This window comes from Thermobia domestica, chromosome 12 (genome assembly GCF_964235325.1).
Source record: "Thermobia domestica chromosome 12, izTheDome1.hap1.1, whole genome shotgun sequence".
NCBI classification, from domain to species: Eukaryota; Metazoa; Arthropoda; class Insecta; order Zygentoma; family Lepismatidae; genus Thermobia; species Thermobia domestica.
Window position 1 is genome coordinate 73,692,118 of NC_137465.1, and position 22,016 is coordinate 73,714,133.

The 22,016-nt window shown below is 36.7% G+C and overlaps 1 protein-coding gene across 8 annotated transcripts in view; it reads right to left on the reverse strand.

Annotated features, from left to right (window-relative positions):
* Positions 1-22,016, reverse strand: part of EndoA (SH3 domain containing GRB2 like, endophilin-A) — a 334,762-nt gene that overhangs the window by 211,540 nt on the left and 101,206 nt on the right. For all 8 annotated transcript variants that reach the window (XM_081733790.1, XM_081733788.1, XM_081733787.1 and 5 more), the window contains exon 2: positions 16,495-16,616. In XM_081733790.1, coding sequence (XP_081589916.1) covers positions 16,495-16,539 — 45 coding nt within the window. In that variant the 5' untranslated portion in view covers positions 16,540-16,616. The remainder of the gene's footprint in view (positions 1-16,494; positions 16,617-22,016) is intronic.

A 22,016-nucleotide genomic window follows, 5' to 3' on the forward strand; every position in this document is an offset into this window, starting at 1 on the left:
TGATTATCATTTTATATATCGGGTGTTGCAAAATAAGTGTTACAACTCTTGGGAGGTGACTCCTGACACTGAGACAAGAAAAAAAGTTCTCTTGAACTTTCGGCTATCGGACATAGTTTCAGATCTACAAGGTGCCGAAAGCGTGGGAAAATGACTTTCGGACGCTTATAGTTCGGAAACTATCCAACGTAAAGAGGGCGGATAAAAAATTTACTGAAGAAGTTATACCTGCTGTATTAAATTTTGCATGTTTTACAGTCCTACCATGCACGCGCAAGAGATTCCCGAAAGGAACGTAGGGAGTCCCGGTTAATCTGCCAAATGAAAATTGGTCTAAATGGATATGAATTGATAGGGTTTCTACCAGGTAACAATAATTCGTTTGTATTAAGTCGATATCTGGAACAAATACAAAATGGCGGATACCTTCATGCTTGTTGTGTGTGGTTGCATAATCGCCAGGTACGGATGCTGGCCAACAGTGACGTTCTGAGTATTAAGTGTAGCGAATTTGTACTCAAATGCTCTAGAAAGACATCTGGAATGTCGGTAGAGCACAACAGATGAAGCAGGGTGATTTACATGTGTGGAAACACTTTACAAAAAATGCTCAGAAATGCACTCATACTAAGTAAACGTGAGTCAAAGCGTCGGGAATGTAAGGAATAGCATCAAGAACATGAAAGCCATTGCCAATTCACCATTTAATATTCCCTCAAGCCGATGCAATATGATGTGCACGGTTGCATACCAATAAGGATGCAACAATTGAGGCCAGGTTGAAATTGTGCGAGGGTATTCACTAAGAAACTAGGTAAACTAAAGGAATGTCACTAGTGGGATCGCATGATCGATATTGAAATGTAGCCAATGTGTGTGTGGATATCAACATGTAGCTAATGGACAAATGTGAACGTGTCGCACTACTGCTGGGACACCGCCCCACGTGCGAAAAATAGGAAAATAACTACTCGGGTCTTGAATCTGAGGCCGTGGGCTCCCAGTAGGACTGGAAACTGCGACCACGCGAGCGAAAGCGAGCGCTCTAGCCCTGAGGCATCAAGGGAGCCTCACTTTCACTGTATTCATTTCTTTGAGGAGTACCCACTTTGTTTGGCAAGCGCTCTTGTACAGCCTCCCGACATGCTTGTATGTTTCATATTGTTACTTCTACTGCACAGTTGTAAACAATCAAAGCTTTAAGATGTTTCTTCCTATATCTCATGTCGTTTTATTTTCCATATGTATGGTGTTCCGGCAGTAGTGTTACATGTGCCAAATTGGTTCATTTTCCTCTTTGTCTTGGCATGTGCACTGTGTGTAAGATACGAATTTCTGGAGGTATTTTCCTATATTTCGTGTACGTTATATGTCCCAGAGGACGTGGGACATGATAAAAGTTTGTTACTTTCACGCTCTATCATAATTTGAAACATTGATTAAGAGATTTCTTTTCATATGTGTACACACACATTGGCCACATTTCAATATCGATCATGCGATCCCACTAGTGACATTCCTTTAGTTTACCTAGTTTCTTAGTGAATACCCTCGCACAATTTCAACTTGGCCTCAGTTGTTGCATCCTTATTGGTATGCAACTGTGCACATCATATTGCATCGGTTTGAGGGAATATTATTGGTGAATTGGCAATGGCTTTCATGTTCTTGATGCTATTCCTTACATTTCCGACGCTTTGAACTCACGTTTACTTAGTATGAGTGCATTTCTGAGCATTTTTTGTTAAGTGTCTCCACATATGTGAATCACCCTGCTTCATCTGTTGTGCTCTACCGACATTCCAGATGTCTTTCTAGAGCATTTGAATACAAATTCGCTACACTTAATACTCAGAACGTCACTGTTGGCCAACATCCGTTCCTGGCGATTATGCAACCACACACAACAGGCATGAAAGTATCCGCCATTTTGTGTTTGTTTCAGATGTCGACTTAATACAAACGAATTATTGTTACCTGGTAGAAACCCTATCAATTCATATCCATTTAGACCAATTTTTATTTGGTAGATTAGCCGGGACTCCCCACGTTCCTTTGGGGAATCCCTTGCGCGTGCATGGTAGAATTGTGAAACATGCAAAATTCAATACAGCAGGTATGACTTCTTTAGTAAATTTTTTACCCGCCCTCTTTACGTTGGATAGTTTCCGAACTATAAGCGTCCGAAAGTCATTTTCCCACGCTTTCGGCACCTTGTAGATCTGAAACTATGTCCGATAGCCGAAAGTTCAAGAGAACTTTTTTTCTTGTCTCAGTGTCAGGAGTCACCTCCCAAGAGTTGTAACACTTATTTTGCAACACCCGATATTTTAAGCTTTAAATTCCTTGACAGAATTCGCGACGACAAAATATTTTGAACTGAATAATAACAAGAATTTCCTGATTTTAGTCGACATTTAATTTCTTTGTGGGTATGAATTTTGGTCTGGTAATACTGATCCAAGATATTTGAAAGTATCCACTGTGTCGAATTGACATTTTAACGCATTCATAATTTGCCGTAACTTCCTAGTGTTTAGATTTCTCTGCATTTACTCATGTCCCTGCAAGCGTTTAATAAGGCCTCTGCATTTCTTTCGATCGTTCTATCAGATTTACATCATCAGCATACACCATAACCTGGTGAATACCATTCAACTCTAGGTCCTGGTTCCTATCTTTGATTTTTCTTATAGCGTACTCCGTAACAAAGCTGAATAATAACGGCGATAACGCATATCATTGTTTCAGGCCAATCTCGACGTGGAAGCTCGCATTTTTCTACTCAGACTTTACTCTGGAATTCATTTAAACATTTAATAAATCTAGCTTTTTCGGTATTCCAAATTCTGTAAGAATGTTGTACAATGTTTCCCTCCTTACCGAGTTGTAAGCCTTTCTAAAATCAATAAACAGTTGATGTACTGGGTAATATATGCCCATTTCTTTTCGAGTATTTGTCGAATGGTAAATGTCTGGTCGATTTCGACTAAATTCACACTGATAATCTCCAATAATTTCATCTGCGTATGGGGTCAATCTTATTAATAGAATATTAAGAGAAATGCCTCGATAATTATTACAATCAATTTTGTCGTTTTTCTTGTGAATTGGAACAGTGATTGATTCTTCCACTCTTTTTAAATGTATTCCATAGTTTTTTCTTTTTTATATATAAAAAAAGGTTTCGTAACTATATGTTGAATTTTCTTGTTAAAAATTCAGAAACCTTCAGGACTGGGTAAACCGTGATGGTGGTTATATATTCTACAGCCTAGGAAACCATACGCTCAGATGAACCGTCTCTTAAGTATATGATCTATGAACAGACAATTCAATACTTTCTCGATTCTGAACAAGCTTAAGGAGCAGTTAGTGCATTACAGAATTTGGAGCTTTACCAATTTTGCAGATCCGAAGCACCTGGTAGGTGGTAACATATTATTACGTATGTGATCAATCAGTGAAAAATTTGTTCGAAATATTCATACAATGTATATGATAGTTAAAACTTAACTGAAAAATTTCAAGAATGTACAAAACCACCCGAAACGAAGCTCTTGATGTGCAGATTTCTCTCATGTTTTTCTTTATTTTGTTTCAAAAAGAGGGTGCGTGATATTTTGAAGTAAAAATACTACATACAATTTTGCTAGTTATTTGAGTATCATTTTTTAAAGTACTTATTGTATATAAGAGGTTAAAATATTATTACATATATTGGTTAATCCTTTCGAATTCATAATGTAAATATGTTAAGAATTTTAAAAAATATTTTTGAAATTCATGGTTTATTTTCGAGGTTTCATATTATTATCTGCATCAACCACTATTTAAATGAGTTTTTTTTTGTTGTTGTTGTAGAGAAGCGAAACAAAGTCTGCTTTATCAGTTTAAAGCAAAATTTTCAAAAAAGCCCAAAATTTCCCAAGCAAAAAAGCGAAGCAGAAAAAGTTTTTTTTTTTCAAAAAGCCGGGTTTTTTCCAAGCCCTTGCATCTCTAGCGCTTACACAGTATTTTGGCGATATTCACACTTGTCTTCATAATCATTCATGGATGTGTGTAGTCTTCAACCTGCTCCAGTTCCGCAACGATCGAAAATCGGACACATGTTCGTAAGACTTCTTCGGTTTATTTTCAAATGTAGAATCACCTCACAAATTATGACATTCCTCCTGAATTCCCCTATTCACATACATATATATATATATATATATATATATATATATATATATATATATATATATATATAGAGAGAGAGAGAGAGAGAGAGAGAGAGAGAGAGTCATAAATAACTTCCACTTTTATCAGACATTTAATTATATTAATTTATTATGAATTCATCACTATGATGAACTTCTCCCACCTTCCTGGCAGCTTATTAATTTCTTACTTGTAAAATATGGTTGATTTGGACTGGAAGAAATTTTTGATAGTCTGACTGACTTGCTATTCAGAATTGAAGGTTTCTTCCATTCAAAAAGTTTTCTAAGAAACAGAAAACGTTGTAGTCTGTCGGGGCAAGGTCCGGGGAGTAAGCAGGGGGACTGAGTGTGTCGCGTATTGTCGTGTAAAAAAACGACTTTTTGCGATTGACGAGTGCAGAACGCTTTTCATGGAGTTTCTCTTTCATTCTTTGTAGCTATTGAACAAGTATCCGCAGTAATAGCTAAATTTGAGTTCAACAACTCGTGATGAATTATACCTCGATAATCTCGCTATACATTCAACAAAATCTGTTTTATGGATACTTGCTTTCGGATCTAGTAGAGGTGGTTGATCCATTAAGCCAGCCATTGTCTTTTGTGGACGATATTGTCATAGGTAACCCATTTTTCATAGTCTATTATAATCCTGTCTAAAATAAGATTCGATTTTTACCCGTGAGCAGACGTGTGACGATTGATATGCGATCTTCTTTACTCCGTTTACTGAGATTGTGAGGTAGCCCTACTCACACTCCTAACTTGCTGACTTTCCCTAATTTCTCTAGTGGCGGCAAACAGTTGATTCCAAAAGGGTTTGAATAAAAAGTTTTTTCTTTAAAAAAAAAAAAACACTTGGGGTTAGCAAAACACACCGAAACTGTCCTGTTCTTGGATGTCGAGTCCTGCAGTCCTGGTCCTGCGTACAGTAGATCTAGACTACAAGACAAAGACCGATTTGCTTAGCACGAGTAGTAACAAGCAAACCAAGGGCAAGACTATTATCATCTTGGTCTTGCATAACAACGAGTCTTGGTCTTGGTCCTATTAATGGAAGTGTAGTCTTCGTTTTGGAAGAGCGTGGAAACAAACTGTCCAAAAGTGTTTAAATTCCTTTCTGAATTTTTTCTTAAACATACATCGACGGTATGTGTGTACGAAAGTTTCTAAACGAATCAAGGTACTAAAAATCAGAAATTCAGACTTATCTGGAAAGCCTCGATTACACAGTGCTTGACTGCTCTACTGCAAAAGCCTTATTCTCATTATTTGCTATAGCAGTTCCCTAAGAAGTAAGAACAAGAATTAGCAGGTGCTTTTTTTTTTTTTTTTTTACTTATTGTGAAAGAAGAGAGAAATACAGAACATTTTTAAAGATCGTTTTTCTTCTTAGAGGTAAGTATTGATTTACATACGGTAGGTATTTTGAGGTTAATTTTAATTTTGTATTTTTTAAAGGCTCAACACGGAAATCTTGCATTAGCCATTTGGAAATCAATAGAAACTTTCATGGAGATAATTTCACATTTCAAATCTTTTGCAATAGATTTGAAAGGATCATTGATTTCTCAACTAATTTATTCCAATTTTGGAAGTGTACTTGCAGATAGGAAATAGGCCCGTCATTAAAGGATGGTACCCTTTAACTAACTAACTCTATGGCCTATGGAACTCGGAGATTCAATGCTACGTTCACAAACGCTCTCCACTGACTTCTACTCTTAGCCAAATGGTATCACTTTCTATGTACTCCTATTTCTGCGAGATCCATCTTAATATTATCCTCCCATGATCTGCCCTCGTGAGCCTCCTAGACTTTATGACCCTAACAATTTTGCAAACGGTATAAATTATGCAGTTCCTTGTTATGAAGTTTCAGTCATTCCCCATTCCCGTTCGTCTTGGCTCCGAATATTCGTCTCAGGATTCTACTTTCAGTCTGCATTTTTCTCTCAGAGTAACTGACTATATTTCGCAACCATACAGAACAACAGGCATGATTTTAAGCTTCAAATTTCTGGACAGAATTCGGGACGACAAAAAATTTTGAACTGATTGAAAGCACAAATTCCCTGCTTTCAATCGACATATAATTTCTTCGTATATATGATTTAGATCTGTTAATATTTATCCTAGATATTATACAGTATCCAATTGGTCGAAAGATTTCATATATTCAGACGCACCCTTAAGTTGCAGTATTATGATCCCAGCGGATTTCCATGTATTTAGTTTTTTCTGCATTTACTTCTGAACCCATGACTTGGAAGTGTTTAATAAGGCATCTGCATTTCTTTCTATTGTTCTATCATCCCTTATTAGATTTACATTACCAGCATACGCCATAACTTGGTGAATACCATTCAGCTTTAGGCCCTGGTTGTTATCTTTGATTTTCCTCACACAACACTTCAGAATAAAACTGAATATAATTGCGAGAATGCATCTCCTCGTTTCAGTGCATTGTCGACGTGAAACCTCGTGGACAAGAAATTTCCTACTTTAGACAAGACTTTATTTTGGGGTTCATTTAAGCACATCTTAATTAATCTAACTAGCTTTTCCGGTATTCCAAATTCTGTAAGAATGTTATCGAATGTTTCCCTCCTAACCGAGTCGTAGGCCTTTCTAAAATCGATAAATAATTTATGTACCGCGTTATTGTATTCCCACTTCTTTTCAAGTATTTGGCGAATGGTAAATATCTGGTCGATAGTTTATCGATTTCGCTTAAATCCGCACTGTTAATCTCCAATAATTTCATCTGCATATGGGATAAATCTTGCTAACAGAATGTTTGAAAGGATGTTATAGGATGCTGACAGAAGAGAAAGCCTCGATAATTATTACAATCAGTTTTGTCGCATTTCTTGTGAATGATTGATTCATTCCACGCTTGTGGCAATTCCTCCTTGTTCCAGATAAGGAGAATGCGTTTGTGTATCTTGTTCCACAATTTTTCGCCTCCAGCTAAAATTAAGTCAGTCGGAATTTCTCTACATCTGGAGATTTGTGTTTAATTTCTTTATGGTGATTTCTAATTCTGTTCGGCTAGGCTCTGGATTATAGGCCTACGGTTCTGCTGTATATTTCCCTTTTTTCATGAACGTTATTTTTTGGCTGTGTTACGCACATTGCCAAAAAAAATCTTTCGATGTATTTAAGATGCTATCTGTGTCAGAGAGAATTGTTTCAACTTCCTTTACTATATAGGCGCGGGGTTGGTAGTTTTTCTTAAATTCGCGGATACCCTATACATGTCTCGAATATTTTTTTTCTTTTTACTATTATTTTCAAGTTCATTAATTTTAGTTGTCAAAAAGTCGCCTTTCTTTTCTCTAAATGTTTGGAAGTTTCCGGTCTGATGTCAACGAAATTTTGTGTAGTTATATCGTTCGACTTTTATAGCCAACACAATTTTGCCTGTTTCCTCTTCTTCTCTAGTTTAGTGTATTTCTGGTCAAACCATGGTTTGTTTCTATGTATTTCCGCGTGCTGTAACTTTCCTTTTGCTGAGCTTTCAATGCTATTCCTAATTTCAAATCATATACCTTCAACACTAGTGGATTCTGAACCTTTTGCAACCGAGAATCTATTCAATACTTCAAACCGGTACTTCCTTCTCGCCTGGCTCTCCTCAAATTTCTTTGATTAAACCTCTCTGTTTTCAGATATCGAATACTTCCTTTATTTAACAATAACCTCTCTCTTATTATCACTGTTACCGGGCAGTGATTAGAGTCGCAGTCAGCTCCTTTCAGAGATCGAACATCAATTATGCTAAGCTATCTTCTATCTACTAAAGCGTGATCAATTTGATTATGTGCTTTTCCATCTGGTGAGGTCCAAGTGTATTTTCTGAATGTTGCAATGTAGTAATTTTGTACTATTTACGATAGGATTTTTGGATGTTGCAAAATTTACGAGTCTTACGCCGTTGTCATTACTTTCTTTATGCAGACTTTCATACCCTATAATAGGTTTGAAAATATCCTCTCGTCCTACCTTCGCATTGAAATCCTAATAGAATTTCCATAGCGTACTGCATGAGCTAGCCAAATACCCGTTCTACTTCTTCGTAAGGACTGTCTTTAATATCGCCATCCTCATCTTTTGTTGGGACATATATATTTACAACAATAATATCACACCACCGACCCTTAATACTAATAAAAGAGCCTATCATTAATAAATTCAATCCGTTTAATGTTTATATTTTCATTTTTGAACGAAAAACCCTGTTCCTAGTTGATTTTTATCTCCTCCTCCGAAAAAGAACGTAAAATTTCACTGCTCCTTTCCTTTCTATCTAACATCCTGAACTCCTACTAGGTCCATCTTATATGTGTCTAACTCATTTATTACGCATTTAAATACGCCTGCCTATAAAGACTTCTTATATTCTACCATATGTTCCAAATTTCATGTCCATTTTACTTTGCTGAAGTCGTGCCAAATTATCACTCCTGGGCCGAGGCTTCTGTGAATGTTTCTAAATAAGCACCTTATTTAGAGGGTGAAGTTGTTGGCCTCACGTCAAACCCCCAAGCTGGATGAGCACCCGTTGTCGTCTATCCGGACTGCTTATTCAATCTATTCGCAGCTAACCTCTGTATCTAAAGGGCCTTCTCCTCGATCCGCAACCTGAGGACACGCCATGCCGTGGTGACAGGAACCCACATTACACGGGATGGAACCCTTTGCATAATATGAAAGATTGAGGAAAGAGGAGTCAGGATATCTTTTGGATAGGTATCATGTTTCTGAAAATTATTCCTATCGTCCTATATGATCTGAAAAGCTTCAGCGAGACCTAAAGTTATGGCAAAGTGGACTCGGAACCATTGCATTCAACAGGACCCCAGCGGTTTCGAATCCGCAATCGCACGTTCTGAAAGCAAGTGCTCTGGTCACCATTGGGGTTCGTAACAGTCGAAAATCCATGTTCACGTTTAGAAATAGTAAAGAAACCTCCAATTCATATATATTATATAGGTATAATAAGTTTGTTGAAAATCAGTTCAAATTTCGAAAAATTCACATTACTTGTAACTTATTCATTATTTGCTATGGATGAAACAAAGACGTGATTTGTGTGATTTACAGTTGTTTCATCATTGCAGGCACAGAATGATGTGATGGTATCTGGTAGGAAAAGTAGCAATGAATGGAATGAAGTGTTAACACTTGAGGGGAGCTAGCAAGTGTAAAACACTGCAACAGTGATATCAGTTGTAAAATTGAAAGAATAAAAGACTATTTGAGAAAGTGTGAAACTCGTAAAAGAAAATATGAAGAATCAAATACCGAATCCCAGCTGACAGAAAAGTTCTTAGAAGTATCTTCTGTTACAGAGGAACCTGCTTCCAGTGTTTCTCCCTCCCCAGACCCAAGTTCTTCCATTTCTAGTGTATGATCAATTCCTATCAGCAAAGTGAACATTCAATAAGTGAATTTGTAGTAAAAACCACTGAAAGACATAAGGATATATTAGACACGACAATAGCAAATTTGTTCTATTTGTTTATTTCAATGTTGCAGAATTAAATCAGTTAGAAACAGTTTATATCGAGACCTGGTTATACTCCTCCTTCCGCAAAAGCAATTGGTGGAAAACTGTTAGATCGTGCTGCAGAAGAAATCCAAATACAGCTGAGAGAATTACTGAAGTCCAGTAGCGTTACTGTAACAACTACATGGTTGGTCCAGTGTTCAAAATGATCCAATACAAGGAGTTAGCACTCATACACGAACTCGAAGTTTTCTACTAAGTGCATGTGATTCCGGTCCCCCCCCCCCCCGAAAAAAAGTTAGCAAGAAAATGTGATTGTAGTTGACTCTGCAATTACAAAATTTGAAGGGAAAACTTGGATTAAGGTTTTCGCCGTGGTAACAAAGAATGAAAAAAAAAAATCTAAAAGAAAAATACTCGCACATCAGTACGTACGGGTGCTCAGTCTATCTTTTCAATTTAGTTGGAAAGGACGTTTCACTTCAGTCAGACCTCAAACATATTGTTGAAGTACGAAATATTATAATTTTTAATAAGGAAGCACATACTCTGGTCAGAAAATATTAATTATTATTTGAAGTACAAAAATATTTTCGAAATACACAATTGGCTTACGGTTTACTGAGAAAAAAAAAAAAAAAAAAAGACTGATGCCGCTTATTTCTAATGACATTCCATGGAATTCTCATCCTGCTTGTATCAAGATGTTCATTGGCAACACCAAATATAGGGAAATAAATCCTGAACATACAGATGAAATTGATAAATCGATATCAAAATTTTTAGACAATGTTGGCATTTACACCGAGGCTTTATATTCGCAGAAACACCTTAAATTTGCTGCGCTCGTTGTACAAAATGCAATGTGAGTCAACAACCGTATCATGTACTGTTGAAGTGTGGCTGGATTTATCAAAAGAAGAAATGTTGAGAAGAAAGTTTAAACCCTGAACAAATAAATATTCTATCCTTGCGTCTGTGAATTATTGATGCAGTTCTATAGTAAAATCGCTCAAACCGTCCCCAGGCGGCTACAAAGGAAGCGGAACACCATTGAAGGACATCGCGTGTTTCTGTTACATGAGAGAGAAAATTCAACATGTCCTTCCAGTTGAGGGTGGCCTGCCAGTTAACCTGCTGAAAAAGAAAGCGATGTTGCAATTTTCACCCTCTTGTTTACTGATTCTTCAGTAGTCTTCGCAGAAAGACAGATTTATCTAGTTTTTTCGTTACTTTTGTTTTCATTGCATCCTCCTCCTTCCGTCTCCTTTAGCTTGAAGGGCATAATTGTGGGACGTTAAACTGAAATATTTCATTTAATTTGAATTCAATTTGGATATGTTGTGATGAAGTGGAAAAAAGAAATCAATCATTAGTTTCATGATATGTGCTTATATTACTCTTAAATATAGCATATTGTTAATATTATGTAACTTCCATAACGATAACGCTTGTATGAATGAAACGAAACATGTTAAGTGGTTCGCCCCTGTCCTCCCCCCACCCCCCCCCACAAGGCAGTGCCGCAAAAGCCCGATGAGAAAAAAAAATACAATCTTTCTTTGCCACACCCAGAAATCCGTCCTTGATCGCCCCTGTCCATACTATTATACTGAATTCCTTTAATGATTGTTGTGTTTTTTTTATTATTTTTATTATTATTATTATTATTATTATTATTATTATTATATAATGTATCCATCGATAACAAAAGTTTAGCGATGGCAACAACGTATTACTTCGGCTACAGGAGCGTCATTTCAGATTTTGCTTGGGGGGGCAAGACCCCTTGATATTAGTAAAATTTCGCGTTTTTCACTGATTTACTACTATTCTATTGATAAAATCTATATATATATCAAACTCAGGGGGGGGGGGCAAATGCCCCTCCCTGCCCCCCCTGCTTCGACACCGAACACGTGCCGTTTATGGCTTATTTGGAGTGTTATTTCTGAGGGCGATTAAAGTAAATTTTCTGCCTGAGTACAAAGGAGGCCGGTTGGGGACCAATAGAACGTCTCGACTATACCAAAACAAATGGAAGTTTTGGCTAACTTCACACTTGCCGCGATATGATGCTCCTATTGCCAGAATCAATAACAAGCATTGCTCATTTCTTTGTTTGAGGTTTAACGTCTATCTTCAATGCCGAAGTTATATGAACGTAGAACTACAACTTAAGCAAAATTCACATGTACGTAGAACTACAACTTAAGCAAAAACCACATGTACTCCATAGATTAATGAATCAAAGACGATAATAATAACCAGCTACAAAAGTGTTCATGAGACCACTTCTTGTTTAATGACTTTTTTCTTATTCTTTTTCTTTTCAGTTTGGATGCAGTTAAATCATTAATTTTCAATATCTGAAGTCAGAATACTACTACTGAAGTATAATCACTGTCCTATTAATGGACTAATAATAATCACCACCACCACTGGTGCGTGAGATTCTTGGAGAGATCACAGCTCACGGTACGTGGATTCTGTAGTGGACAAACACCATATACGTGAGCTCGCCCGTTTCTTTCCACTTTCTGCATTCTGCCATTACATTCATTCTCATCGTCGGCCATCAGCCTTGGAGCACATTCGAGAACAAGTGGCTACTACCACCGTTGTTTTTCTGAGACGGAATAGGCCCTACGGGTTACTACTTGCCCTATTTGCATGGATTGTGCAGTAAGTTCCCTGACCGTTCCCCATTATAGCACATAAGCCCATATCAGAAACTGAAGAATGGGTTATGCCCATTGCGAGAGCCGAACCAATCATGCTTATCGCTGGAGGCGACCCCATAGCGAACAATGTCTATTTACATCTGAATGAAGTGTTGGTACCCAAATTAAAGCAGGTTTACCTTCCTCTTTGCATCGAAGCGCCAAGGTAAGAATCCGACGGTATGACCACAACCTGGCAGGGTCCAACCCACATTCGTCTATATCAGAGGTGTGCAACTTGGAACAGTGGGCGGGCCAATCGCAGAGTACTAGATGGTGTCGCGGGCCTCAATGTAGGTATATCACTTTTACGACAATTGAATAGTGTAGTATTAAATGATGGAATATGTTCATCACAATAACACAAAACAACTGTCATACTGGTAACCAAAATACTGTATTTACTCACTAAAGAGGAGCAGAATAATGCATTTAGAACTCTGTCGGTACATCTAGCAATCCTTATCTGAGGGAAATTTCCCCCAAGTACCTGTGCTTGCAAAGTGCTTGTCTTCAGGGCGTTACCACGTTGCGCACTGTGTGATCGATGGAAAATTTCCAGTTCACTCTTAACAGGTTTTGTAAAAAGAAAAATTATAATAATTATTGTTTTCAATAACTGACCAACGGGCCGGAAGACAGGGTTACGCCCGCGGGCCGGCTGTTGCACACGGCTGGTCTGTAGCATACGTAGTAATATATGCTATATGTTACGACACGGGGCTGCCGAAGAACTCGTAGCTAATCAATGTAATTCCATACATTTATTATTATTACCATTTGCAGTAAGGGAAAGCACAGCTCTTTTTATCTGCTCCAAAAATTAAGCTCTGGTACTCGCAAATTAAGCTATTTATAAGCCCATCCTATGAATATTGAATGCCCGAGAATAATGTTTTAGAAAAAAAAAAGTGTAGAATCTTTAAATGAAAAAAATGTGTAACTAAAAACTTCAAACCTGTATAAATATACATGAGTTATTGTATTTAATATAATTAATGTGTTTAATAATGTATTTAATATATTATACTTAATGTATTTAATATAATTAATGGTTTTACCTTCCTTTTGTTTTTAATCGAAGTTGATCCAATGGGAAGAAAACAAGTCGACGAACTCTAGTATTGTTGTTTGCTAGGCACAATGAAAGTTCTGTTTTCTGTTAAATTGGATCTACAATGTTGCCTATTCTCAATGTTGGTAATTAAAAATCATACGGAAGAACTAAAATTTACCGGAAAAAGCAGTAAATTAGAAAACAGAAATATACGTGTATACGCAGACGCTCAAAGAAGAAAGCTTGAGCACTAATCTGCTACATAATAAATGCATGGATAATACAATAATTATTTGACAATGAGATTGGTTATGATACTGGTATAAAATGCCATATATAGAGAATGTTTTAAGATTGTATGAGTCTCGGGGCAGTCTGGGTGGAGTCAGTAAGGAAGAAGTAGCCACCAGGGAGGCGCTCGCCCTTTGCCCCACTCTGGCTTAGTCACTGCGCTATCACAAGGGAAAACTATTACTAGTACCTATTATTCTCATCTCCTAAGTTACGAGAGGAAATAAAGAAGAAACATCGTGGATTCGTCACAAAAGGGGTGTTGCTGTTGGCAAACAATGCACCAGCTCATTCCGTCTATGCATCCACGATGAAGGTAGTAGAGTTAGGATGAATATTGACCCATCCCCATACTCGCTGGACCTAGCACCAAGTGACCTCTCTCTTCCCAGAAATGAAACGTTCACTTAGAGGACGTCATTTTGAGAGTAGGGATGACATCATTTCTGAGGTTGAACTGTGGTTTCAAAGCCAAACTGCGGATTTCTACAAAATGGGCTTACGGAAAGTGGAGAACTGCGGGCAAAAATGTGTCGCTAGACAGGGTGACTATGACGAAAAAGACTAATACCATCATGCTGTCAGAGTTCTCCCGTGTGGATTTCTCCTAGGAGATTGTACGAACTTTCTCATACCCCCTCTAAAGGATATGATGGCCATTTTATATCGAAAATTATGGCCAAGGAGCGTCAACTGAAATCTATTATATTCTTGAATGCGACGAAAATCAACAAGCTGATATAATGATTCCTTAAATTTCATGTCGATAGCTGTAAGTAAACTGTACACAGCATTTAATTTACCAAAGAATATTCTCCACATTCTTTCAACAACCGCAATCTGCTTACGCAGAATAATTGCCCGACATTCACTATTATGCCGCCGAAGAAATAGAGTACATGAACGAATAAAAATCATTAAACGGTACAAGACACATCGAAACGACACATTCGTTTTAAAAACATGGCAAAGCATTGTATACAGAGTGTCAACGTACTCCGAGAAACTTGTATGTTGTTCATGTCAACGTTTGACACAAAGATCCGCGTGAATACGTTTCTGAAAAGTGCTATGCAGGCCAGAGCATGAATTCAGCCTTCCGACGAAATTCCTGGAAACTTAATAACATCGGCATCCCTTCATCAACTGTGCAAACGTCGAAAGAACCAGTTAACATATTGCACTACGTAAAGAAACCTGAAGAAAAACGAATTATTCATACAGCTACAGAGAAAGGAAAGTTTATTCCTGGATTTTATGTAGACGGATACTTTAAGGGCCCCGACACACCAAAACACGTGTTCGAGTTGAGTTTCAAGGCTGTCATTTTCACTGATGTCCGCAACGTTTTCCAACAGGACGTAATCAGCTCATTTACGAAAATTCTGAGGAGACAATGTTTTTTCGTTATGAAAATACGCAACGAAAAATGGATCGATTATACTTTTGTGGCTACCACGTACATGATATTTGGACATGTAAATTTTGACAGCTACCAAACTCCAACCTTGAATTGGCATACAATATCCATCCCTACACAAATAAACCACTACTAAAGCTCTTACACGTTTTTTTAAACGAAAGTAGGGAAATAGGGTAAATTCAATCATATCATACCATACAAGAGATGAAACCAAAGGGAAGCAATTTATTATTACATTGTGTCATTGTCTGTTTTCATAAATAACTGTGGCAACTACGCTGTGGACCATCGTCGAATCTACTCACAGGGAAATCCAGAAATCCCTATAATCGAAGATGTAAACGGACTAATCAAATTAATTATATTGCCGCCACCAAATACTTCTATCCAGTGTTCCCATTTCGTACTAATATAAAACTTGTTTTTCCACTCTGTGCTGCATAGTCAAGTGAACTGTATCAAGAATATTCATGCTTATATTACGACAACGAACGCAGTTTACAGAGGCATGGCTGTCATATGAAATCCAGAATGCCAGAAAACTTGACTACAAAATTATTAGTCAACGAAACTTTACTCGCTTAAGTTTTAAAGATAGTGAATAGTTATATTACGAAAATAGCTCTTTTTTCTTTTAATTTTTTTGTTGTTTCTATATGAAGATGTCTAAATTGTGCTATTTTACGAAGACCTGGTATGAACATAATTACGGGATGAGAAAACTGTAATGTAAAACAAATATTGCACCCAGTTCTTAATTCACAGCGATATAATAAAAGATTTAGCAAAGGCACTATGAAAATACAACTTCTACCAGCCATTTCGTAGATTTTTTTATATTCTATAAATGGGCTTTATATATATTATTTTTCTAAATTGTAAGGGCTTTCCATTAAATTGACCATACAACAATAGCAGAATACGCTTTCTAAACGAAATGGGAAGTATTTGGAGAAAAGATCTTTATATTAGTTAAGAGAAAGATAAGACCCATTTCGAAATCAATAAATCAACCAACCAACCAACCAACCATAATAATAATAATAATAATAATAATAATAATAATAATAATAATAATAATAATAATAATAATAATAATAATAATAATAATAATAATAATAATAATGCAAAACTAGATCTTAAGAAAATGGATATTATTCTAATTAGATTGATTCACGATAAAAAAAAATTGGGGCGTTTCTGAAAAGTTCAAATAAGCAGTCCACTTCAAAAACCACAAATTCTTATAAGAGACACAAAATTTATAGACGGTTATCCCTCACCTGGTTTGCCTTGTTGATTTGCTTCTTGAGCCCCGCGAACGCCATGGCTGCAGGACGTCAGAGAAGCGACAGGAAATATAAATATAAAAAAGTTCTCTTCTGTGATTACAAGAGGCTGGAGTCTGTAAGAAAAAAAAGTATATATTACTATTTTCTAATGTATCAAGAACTTCAATAATTTGACTAAAATCAATATAATCGGCATTACTATTCGACAAATACTGATCCAAGTCAGAAGGAATTTTTAAAATTCATATTACATAAACAGTATGCTCCTTCCTCATTGCTAAAGTTTGGAAGGATTTCTCTAGTATTAGTTTTAATCATGTATCAATATATATTGCCAAGTTGCAAATAATAATAATAATAATAATAATAATAATAATAATAATAATAATAATAATAATAATAATAATAATAAAGTTGCAACGATTTCCTCTCAATTTTTCCTATCATTCGAGCCATTCCAGGTCAAATAAACACAATTTTTCAGATTGTCATGAAATTTCGCACAGGGATACTATTCATATCATCATCATCATCATAGGTATTCTGCCTTTATTGGCAGGTCACTTGCCGCAGCTGAGAAGCTTCCATGCTCCACGGTCCTCCGCTAACCTTTTCGTCTTCGCGTATGATCTTTCTGTTTTAATATCATCCATTAATTGTAGTCTCTTTCGCCCCCTCCCTCTCTTTCCCGCCACCATACCTTCTAGGACGTCCCTCATAATACAATCTCTTCTTAGGCAATGTCCCAACCAGTTTCTCTTCCTCTTCCTAATAATATCTAAAAGTGTTCTTTTCTCACCCACCATTTCTAACACTCTCGCATTCGTTTTCCGCTCGACCCAACTAATTCTTTCCATTCTTCTCCACACCCACATTTCGAAGGCTTCCAGTCGATTTTCGTCACCTTTACGTAATGTCCACGTTTCCGCCCCATACAGTATAACACTCCACACGAAGCATTTTATGAGTCTTTTTCTCAACTCTTTGTTCAAGGTCCCACAAAACAGACTTTTCTTTCTTTTAAAGACTATTCATATAGACTAATACAAATACCAAATTTCAACTTTATATGTCGAACGGTATGTAGGACTATGTAAAGTTTGGGGGAAAATGCCCAAAATAGCATGTTCCATGTATTTTGATATTGGAATTTCAGCTCTCTTAATTGAGCCAGCGAGCTGGTTGAGGTGTCATTTTACAGCATTTTCCATGCCCTTTCCTGTGGTATACAATAGCATATAGGCTAATACAAATTTTTATTTTCTAAATCAAAGTGAAATCACTTTTTTGTATTATTTATTATGTAGACATAAAATTATGTTTTACTGCAGTTCCTGTTTCTGTATGACTATATACAAACTATTTCTACTTGCTACAAGTTAAGACAAAAAAATCTTATAAACTACTTTTTGGAGGGAATTTCCCACAAAATCCCTCTAGAAATTCCCTCATAGAAAAAATGGTGACACGATGTATACATCATTGAAAATATGTTTTATTTCAAATCCAATGAGGTATAAACCATGCTTATATTGTATTTTTTGTGGAAGTTATATGTGATTTTATCTGCACTAATGAATATGGTAAAATGAACAGTACACATAGCATATTTTTATATATGTTCATTTCTCTAGAAAGAATAATGCGATTCTTATGAAACTTTAGAGGGCTTACTAAGCATAAATCAAGCTAACATACAATATAATTTGATTGTTTATATACCTAAGGGTACCCAAGCTACAGGTATGAAAATGTTTTTTTTTAAAGGAAATTTGAGGGGAAATTTCCCGAAAATCCCTCTGTCACGGGAAAACTGAGGGTGATGGAGAAAAACTGATTGCAGATTCGAATTCTACGTGAAAAGTTCTATTAGAATCAGGTATTTTCTTCCGTGTGCCAGAGAAAAAGTATTTTTTGTCGACTAGTGTTATCTATCATTACTATAAATAGAGGGGGATATATTTACTCTTTATTGTATATTTTAGCTTTTATATATTTTTTCAAAATTTTTGAGTAGGCCCGTGCCTACCCGGCCTACCCGCTAAAGCTGCCACTACAATTGTCTCTTATTAAATTAGATTAAATTATGAATGCTTACAAGACTTTTTAATTAAATATTTTCTATTTAAAATCTTCAATTTATTTTACAGAGATCATTTTATGTATTACACATGATGAGAGCAATAATCATATTGAACAGTGCTTGAAAACAATCATAAAAAACACAGTACTAACGGTTTAAAATAAGGTACATTACAGCATTTATTTAAGTTTAAAATGAGCAGATCGATGATTGATTATTTCACAGCTTATAGCAGGGGTTTTCAAACTGTGCGGCGCGCCTACCTGAAGGGGCGCCCAAGGTTGTCAGGGGAGGCGGAGATTTTTTTTCTTTAATGTCCTTCAAAGGAACATTTTTATAATGCAACACGCATACTTAAGTCTGCAATCTTCTTTTAGTAATACATAATGGACTAAGCCTTTATATCATCTCTGTTCCACGTACAATCAAGGATGACACTTTCACCATTTCCTTAAACGTGTATAATGCTTGTTAGATGGCCACTAACGATCTTCTACTGCACGGGTTTTCAAATTTTCAAATTTCACCACCCGAGAAGATGAACAGCTTATTGATCTTTCTTCAGACAACACATTGAAGACCAAGTTTCTCTGCATCGTTGTCTGAAGTTTGAAGCTCAGTGAAGAATGAGTGTCCGGAATTAAGTAAGAAGGCCTTGCGATTGCTCCTTCCTTTTGTAACTTAGCATCTGTGCGAAACCGGATTTTCAGCCATGGCGGTGATCGAATCCAAATATAGGTCAAACATGAATCCCCAGAAAGAGATGCATCTTGCCATTTCAAAATATATGCCGATATTTAATAAATTATGTTACTCAAAACAAGCTCATACACCCCACTGACTTTGCTCAACATTTAACTGTACCGGTTTTTATTAAATTCCCTCTCAACTCATATTTTTCAATTTTAATATAAATATCTACCACAACTTATAATTATTAATACCGGCTAATAACATTAAATGTGTACAATGTAGATCACCTGTGTCAATGAGATATTTCCATTAGTGATTAATAAATGAAACAGTTTATCATAGTGATACTTCTTTTAGGGACACATGTATTTATGTTGCTGACACTTTTCATTGTTGACAGGGGAGGCGCGTTCAGATTTTGGTGGTTGAGGGGAGCCTCTACTGCAAAAAGTTTGAAAATCCCTGGTTTATAGAATGGTTTACGCTATGAATACATCTTCCTGTGTTTAGCTACGCGCGCCATACGACAATTGTAATTTTTTGCGAGAGTTCTTACTTCATAGTCACCACACGCTGCAGAATAAAAGGTTTGAAAACTTGTCACCAGACTAGCGCTGCTGTCGCCTCATACAAGCGCGAGCGAATACGTAGAAAGAAAGAAGTTCTCTCTTCTCTTTCTTAAACATTTTTTCACATGTTCTAACAAACCCATTAAAATGTGATTGCATGTGATGTGTTTTGTGTTTGGACGATTTTCGTTTCAACGCCATCAAACATACAAATTTCCTATAGCCCTGTTAACCAGATGTAGAAGAGGAGGTTCAAATCTTCGCAGTATTGCCAGCGTACTAGATAAAAATATATTTACACCTAATAGCCTATTTGCAGGGTGTTAATTTTCAACCCTGTAAATTTGAAAGTTCTCAAAAATAATTATGGCAATATTATTAACAAAAATTAGGTACTCGCAATATTGAAAATACAAATATCTCATCATTTTCATTATTTATTAACGAATTTCAAAAGCTTATTAACCCTTTGGGGATCTCATGGTACAATTTGTACCATACGGGGTGTTTCATGGTACATTGCGTTATAACTCTCCTATTTGAGTTTTTTCGTCCGGTTTTTTTTTTTTTTTTTTTTGTTTGTTTGTTTGTTTTTCAAGTCCAGAGGCATTGCAAAAGACATTACGGATGGTTTCACACCTTCCTGTGTCGAGACATAGGAGGTGATGACGTCATAAGTCTAAAATTTATATTTTCGTGTAATACTTTTTTTTTGGGGGGGGGTTATGTAAAGTATTTTTGGCGTGCTTATTTTTGCACGTAGAAGATTGAAATTTTGCACAAACATGCAGTCCACCGAGTAGTATTTACCAGATTTTTTCTTAAGATTTCTGCGTTAAAACAGTGGGGGATCCAGAGAGTCAAAAAGTTGAAAAAAGGGATATTTTTACCCAAAAATCCCGTTCTTCCTCATTTTCCCGCCTTAGATACATGATGGAGACAAGTGAATGGTACCGCCTGAAAGGCAGTTCTATTCTGAAGAGAAGGATGTGCGACACATGGCCCTAGGGTAATTAGGAAAGTGTCAGGGAATTTTTATCAAAATATACTTCTGTATAGGGAAATTTTGGACATTTTCGGTACTATTTTTGTGCTGGCTTATTTTTGCACGTAGAAGATTGAAATTGTGCACAAACATTCAGTCCACCGAGTACTATTTACCAGATTTTTTCAGATTTCTGCGTTAAAACAGGGGGTACAGAGGGACTAAACGTTGAAAAAGGGAAATTTTTAACAAAAAATCCCTTTCACGGGATTTTCCCGCCTTAGATACATAATGGGGACAAGTGAATGATACCGCCTGAAAGGCAGTTCTATTCTGAAGAGAATGATGGGCGAAACATGACCCTAGGGTAATTAGGGATGTCTCAGGGAATGTCTAAAAATTTCCCTCTGTATACGGAAATATGGGACATTGTGGGTATTTTTTTTTTTTTTGGCGGGCTCACTTTTGCACCTGGAAATTGGAATTGGGCATAAACATTCAGCCCACCGAGTAGTATTTACCAGATTTTTTTCAGATCTCTGCGCTAAAACAGGGGGGGTCCAGGGGGGCTAAAAGTTGAAAAAAGGATATTTAGATCCAAAAAATCCCGTTTTTCCTCATTTTCCCGCCTTAGATACATGATGGAGACACGTGAGTCATACCGCCTGAAAGGCAGTTCTATTCTGAAGAGAATGATGGGCGAAACGTGACCCTAGGGTAATTAGGGATGTCTTAGGAAATTTTTTACCTGAGATTATGGTGTTTTACGGTAATTTGGGGCATGGTGGGAATTCCTAATAAAATTTCTTCCGCCCTTGGTATTCAAGATAGAAACTTGAAATTTGGCACACACATTCAGTATACCAAGTACTATTTATCATATTTTTTGTAATGGCTACGTTCACACAGGGCCGCTTCAGAGGGGCCCAAAGTGCGAGAAAAAAATTCCCTCCGAAATTTTCCCTTTGACATTTTTCCCGCTCCTGGTATATGGTATGAGCAAGCAAGTGGTATCATTTGAAAGCCAGCTCCATTCTGATGAGAATGAGGTATGAACCATGATCCTAGGATAAATGGTGACGATGCAGTAGCTGCTTGACTGAAAGTCTAAAAAATAGCCCAAAAACCCCGGATCTCTTAAGGGTTAACGAGTGTAGGGCGGCTGCCTATCTCAGAATAAAAT